Below are 6,000 nucleotides of genomic sequence, written 5' to 3'. Positions count from 1 at the left end.
TCTCTCTCTCTCAATCTCTATCACTCCCCCTTTCCCGTTCCCTGTTAATCAATTACCATGCCCTGCGCTCCACATCGATCGCCATGGAGGAACACACACTCGACCTTGTACTCGTCCCCTTGGGCCTCTTCTCCATGGCGTCCTACCACGCATGGCTTCTCCGCCGGATCACCACCCACCCCACCACCACCGTCATCGGCATCAACACCATCAACCGCCGCATCTGGATGAAGACCATGATGGAGGCATGCGACATCTCCTTCAGGGCTTCATGCATGCAAGCAACATGTTCGCAAAAATGCTAATTAGACCTACTCTGTTTTCTTTTCAGGATCCGGCGAAGAACGGCGTGCTGGCGGTGCAGACGCTCCGGAACAGCATCATGGCGTCGACGGTGCTGGCGTCGACGGCCATTGCGCTGAGCTCGCTCATCGCCGCGATGATGACCGGGTGTGGCGCCTACACCGCAAGGAACCACCACTTGGTGGGCGACCTCTACTCCGTCAAGCTCTTCGCTATCCTCCTCTGCTTCCTGCTCGCCTTCCTGCTCAACGTGCAGTCGATCCGGTTCTACAGCCACGCCAGCCTGCTGGTGAACGTACCTGTAAAAAGCCACCGGTGCGCGGCGGAGTACGTGGCGAGAGCGTTGGACAGGGGAAGCCTCTTCTGGTCGCTCGGATTGAGGGCTTTCTACGTCTCGTTCCCTCTGTTCCTGTGGGTGTTCGGGCCCGTCGCCATGCTCTGCTGCTGCATCGTCCTGGTGATTCTCCTCTACTCTCTGGATGCGTACTCCGGCTGGGGCATGGAGACGACGCCGCCTCCGGACGAGGAAATGGCCGTACTGTGAAAACGATGATTAATCAATGCATGCTTTGGAATGACAACGGACCATAGATCAGCTCGCTTAGATATGAGCAAAATATTTTTATAGATTGTAGTTGTGTGACTCCTAAAATTAATGTTTTGCATTGTAATACAATGCAAACTTTGATATATATCTGTTAGTAAATGTTTTAGAATTAATATTTGTGCAACGCAATTATATATACACACACGATTATGTTATACCTCCCGTCCCATGGGGATGGTACAATAATTAACACAAAAAAAAAAAATACAGAATTATCGACGGATATTTCCATTGGTAATCCATCGCTAGAGGGTTTTACCGACTGATTTCCAACGGAAAGCAATCTGTTGCGAGAATATGCATCGGGATCTATTTTTCGGACGGAAGTTATTTTCCGTCGGTAATCTACCGACGAAATTATAATTTCGTCGATAAACCCTCTGGACAGCTGGCGCCCATTTTTCCGACGGACGTTGTATTTCCGTCGGAGCATAGGAACTCTGATAAAAATGTTGTATCGTAAAAATACCGACGGAATTATATTCCGTCGGTGATTACCAACGGAATGGGTAATTCCATCGGTGTTTACCGAAGGAATTACCCATTCCGACGGAGAATACCGACGGAAATACCAATTCCGTCGGCAAATACCAATGGAAATACCATTTCCGTCGGTATTTTACGATACGGAATATCGACGGAATACATATTCCGTTAGTAAAATACAAAAAAACTGACAGATACTATTTGTATTCTCATTCAACCATATATACAAATTATATATCCATATAAAATGAATCATACAATCACAGATACAATCACAATTTACAAATAAACTAACACAATCACAGTTTACATATTCTAACAAACCATATATAGATACAAACAAACTAACACAATCCACAGATCGATATAGAAACAAACACTCCATACATATAAAAACATATAGAAACAACACACTCCATACATATAAAAACGTATAGAAACAAACATAATATAAACAAAGCATTTCCGTGCTCAAATATATAAATCCATATCATGATAACATATACTCCAAAAATAACTAATAGTGTAAAATCTTGCAAAAAGTAAAATACAATAAATTATGATGAGATTGATATCGATGTATAATTCAAAATATTACATAGATGTATAATAAATTTTACATTTAAAAATATAAATACCTAGATAAAAAGAAAATGATGATGATGATAATGATCGTGCTGAATATGTACACTCTGACGCTTGAAATATATAGTAATGTAATATTTAGAAATGAGCATATATTTTGCATGTAACTTGTATGATAAATAAAGATTTAAATAGTAGTTGAACAAACCTTGAAACATGCTAATCACCACGGTCTAATGGGTCTTGAGTCTCCTGTGACTCAAGAACATCTGACGTCTGGGTGCGAGCGAAATTTGCCATGATCTCTCGCATACTGGCAAAGAGAGTATCCTGGTCGGTCCTCCTCTTTTCCTCAGCAGCCCTCCACTGATCCATAGAAGTCATCCTCTCATCCATTAACTTTAGTTGAGTGCGCAGTTCTTCATTTTCGCGTCTTCATGACTACACCTCACTAGAAGAAGAGGAACTAGCACGACCCCTAAGAGTCCTCAAACGATCAAATGCCACTTTGGCCTAGGAGCCAAGGCCGTAGAGGGTGAAGTTTTTTGTCCTTCCACCGACAACATCATAATATATCTCATTTAGCGCGTCGGTGGATAGAGACTGTGACTCCTCCCCCTCTGATGGTGGCTGAGAGGTCTGAGTCACTCTTTCTGTCATTTGCTCCTGTGTTCAAAATTATAATATTGATCAATATTTAATTTGATAACAATTATTAAAGTTAATCAAAATAGAAATGCATGAACAAATGTAATAAAGTTAATAATCTTACATGTAGGGCCAGATCGAGAATCGACAAATGACCCATCTTTCTTCTTATGGGTCTTCAGAAATACCTCCATGCATGTGGGTTACCGAGCAAGATCATGCTCCTGCATACATAAATATTTTGGGACATAATTATACATATTAATGCGATAATAAAATAAAAAATTGTTAGAAATTATAGCTTTAAATTAAATTACCAAATCTATAGCATGCTCAACAAAAGATTTTGATCCTGACGTATGCCGGGTGATTCCGGTGTTTGAGTCACCTGGCTCTGTATTTCTATTAGATCGAGCCTTTTCAGCATTTTCTCGCCATCTTTCTGCAGCCCAGCTGACCATCCATGCACTCCATGTCGTCTCTGAAACATATGTTGTTCTAGTGTCCCTTTTCCTGATATAATACATGAGGTCTCTGTAAAGTTTAGCACAATAATTATTTCATGTAGCTTTAAACTGTTCTTCTTGGTCATCTTCCCATGTATATCTTTTCTGCAATTATAAGTATATATTTTAGTATACGAAATTTTACTTACTACGAATTCATTATAATAAAATATCTTCATCTCCTTGTCTACATACCTCCATGTAGTACCAGAAGCACATACTCTCTCTTTAAACTTACTAGTAATATAAGAGGCTACCCGGTGGCCATTAGGAACAAATCTGCAAGGAAACAAAATAGATATGAAAAGTATTGAAGAAACCAATGAACTTGTTTTACTAATAACAAAAATACATACGTATCTCCCACAACTCTAATAACCTTGTAGTCACAGGGTGTTACTGTCTTCTGCTCAGTCATAATAATATATTTGCACAATAACATAGCATGCATGTACTAGTAATAATATATCTACATAATATATCTACAAACATGCATAACATTAACATTAACATCAGAATACAAAAATATATCTACACACATTCATAACATTAACATTAGCAACACAATACAAAATTATATAGAAAATAACAGTTCAGACATCATATTAGCAACTAATTAATCAACATTAATAGTTTCAAAGTCTTCATTACTAGACTCTGTAGTACATATTCATCTTCACTGTTGGGCATCTCTCCATTGTCTATCTCTTCATAAGTGACATTAACATCAACAAATAATTGAGATGTTGATTCAAGTTGTGTATCAATTGAATGTCTCTCAACTTCGTCATTCTGAAATGCATCAGTAGCCTGAGTGGTATTCAACATTTCTATAATCGAGTGAGGCTTCATTCGACAAACAGACAACCATTCACTGGGTCTTCTTCTCTTTGTAGGGTATTTAAGATAGAAAATCTGTGCTTCTTGTACCCCGAAAAGAAAATGTTCAAACTTGTTGAACTTTTTGTTTGTATTAACCTCAACTAACTTATACTTTGGATGTATTATGGTACCTATTATTGGGGTAGGATCATAACATGAACATTTAAATAGCACACACCTCTTAATAGGTAATGCAGGATGATCTCGTCCGGAAGCTGAGTCGGATGAAGGCGGGCTGCGCTGTTGCTGGTGTTGACGGAAAGTCGCTGCTAAGCCTGGTCGATCTGGCACCCGCTGGAAAAGCTGACGCAAGCGGAGGACGAGGGGTGATGACGAAGAAAGGATCTTGCACACACTTGGACGAGCCCACGAGTCGTTAGAGACCAGAAACCAGGGAAAAAGTCCCCGGGTCAGGCCCTCCGACGCTCAAGTCAAGTACTTTTTCCCCAGAAACACAAAGCAAGGACGAAAAGTAAAGACGATAATGAAAAATGATAAGTGAGCGTACCTGCGTAAGGACGAAGCCTCCCTTTTTATACTGCTGTAGACGTTTCTGGAGTCTGGCGAGTGTCAGGGAATGTTGGGTGTCAGTCCTTGTCTAGCGGTGATTGACACGGGGCATCTTCTTATAGGTCGAAGAAGGAATCTGGGGGTAACGAGCCCTAGACCATTAGCATATTCCTTGACACACTGTGATTATTCTCTGATGGGTGGTTACGATTCCCTGACTTGCTTGTCCTGTAGTGTATGCTTGCCTTGACCTGTTAACCCTGAACTGGGTCTTCATACTGGCCAACCCCGACCTGTGGGTATAGACATGTCGCCAACTTGCACTTGCCATATCACAAATCCCGATCTGCACGTTCGGCCCTATCCTGCATGTCTTGTCTTATGAACTACTGACCTGCCTTGTGAGCTACTGCCCTGCCTTGCCTTACACAGCGACCTGTACACTTTAGTCTGGTTCTGATTATCTCACCTCTAGATCTGTACGCCTTAATTTACTTCTGCCTATCCCGAGTCCTGACCTGTGTACGTCTGTCGCGACCTGTATCCATGGCTGGCGCATCCCGACCTGTACGCTTCTGTCCATGTGTCTTGTGCCACATGACTGTAAGTCCCGACCTATATCCTTGGCTGGCAAATCCTGACCTGTACGCTTCTGTCCATGTGTCTTGTGTCGCATGATTATAAGTCTCGACCTGCATCCTTGGCTGACACATCCAGAGCCGTACGCTTCTATCCATGTGTCTTATGTCGTATGATTGTAAGTCTCGACCTGCATCCTTGGCTGGTATATCCCGATCTGTACGCTTCTGTCCATGTGTCTTGTGTCGCATGATTGTAAGTCCCGACCTGTATCCTTGGCTGGCACATCCCGACATGTACACTTCTGTCCGCGTGTCTTGTGCTGCCAAGCTATAAGTCTTGACCTGTGTCCTTGGCTCGTATATTCCTGACCTTTGTCCTTGGCTCGTATATTCCGACCTGTATGCATTGATCCATGTGTCTTGTGCCGCTAAGCTATAAGCCCTGACCTATGTCCTTGGCTCGTATATTCCTGACCTGTACGCGTTGATCTATATGTCTTGTGTCGCCCAGCTATAAGTCCTGACCTGTATCCTTGGTTGACACATCCCGACCTGCGATCCTGGCCTCTGGGTTCTTGACATGTGGATCTAGCCTCGGGATCCCATTCGTGCCTGACCCAGCCCATCTTGTAACTGGGCCCTTTGAACTACACGTAGACCGGATTCTTGACATTCACGTAGGTCAGACTTTTGACCCCCACGCAGACCTGACTTCTGACCGCCACGCAAGCTTGACTTCTAACCGCCATGTAAGCTTGACTTTTGACCATCACACTATTAGAGTGTATACTAAAAGCCTAGCTTTTATAACATTTATTTATGAAATAAAAGAATCACATTGGTCAAATGTCTACATTTTATTTGTTAAGTGTAGTTGTTCAATTAATTTATA

The 6,000-nt window shown here is 42.1% G+C and overlaps 1 protein-coding gene across 1 annotated transcript; it reads left to right on the top strand.

Annotated features, from left to right (window-relative positions):
- Nucleotides 1-340: 340 nt before the first annotated feature.
- Nucleotides 341-937, top strand: LOC122012831. Its single transcript, XM_042569485.1, has one exon. The coding sequence runs from the start codon at nt 383-385 to the stop codon at nt 845-847; it is 465 nt and encodes a 154-aa protein (XP_042425419.1). The 5' UTR covers nt 341-382; the 3' UTR covers nt 848-937.
- The last annotated feature ends 5,063 nt before the right edge of the window (nt 938-6,000 follow it).

The sequence above is a fragment of the Zingiber officinale genome, chromosome 8A (assembly GCF_018446385.1).
Source record: "Zingiber officinale cultivar Zhangliang chromosome 8A, Zo_v1.1, whole genome shotgun sequence".
NCBI classification, from domain to species: Eukaryota; Viridiplantae; Streptophyta; class Magnoliopsida; order Zingiberales; family Zingiberaceae; genus Zingiber; species Zingiber officinale.
Note: the sequence above shows the minus strand (reverse complement) of the source record. Positions and strands in the feature narration are given on the sequence as shown.

What these genes read in the sequence shown, in the direction of transcription:
- LOC122012831 (XM_042569485.1), top strand. Translation starts at nt 383, where the DNA reads ATGGCGTCGACGGTGCTGGCGTCGACGGCCATTGCGCTGAGCTCGCTC.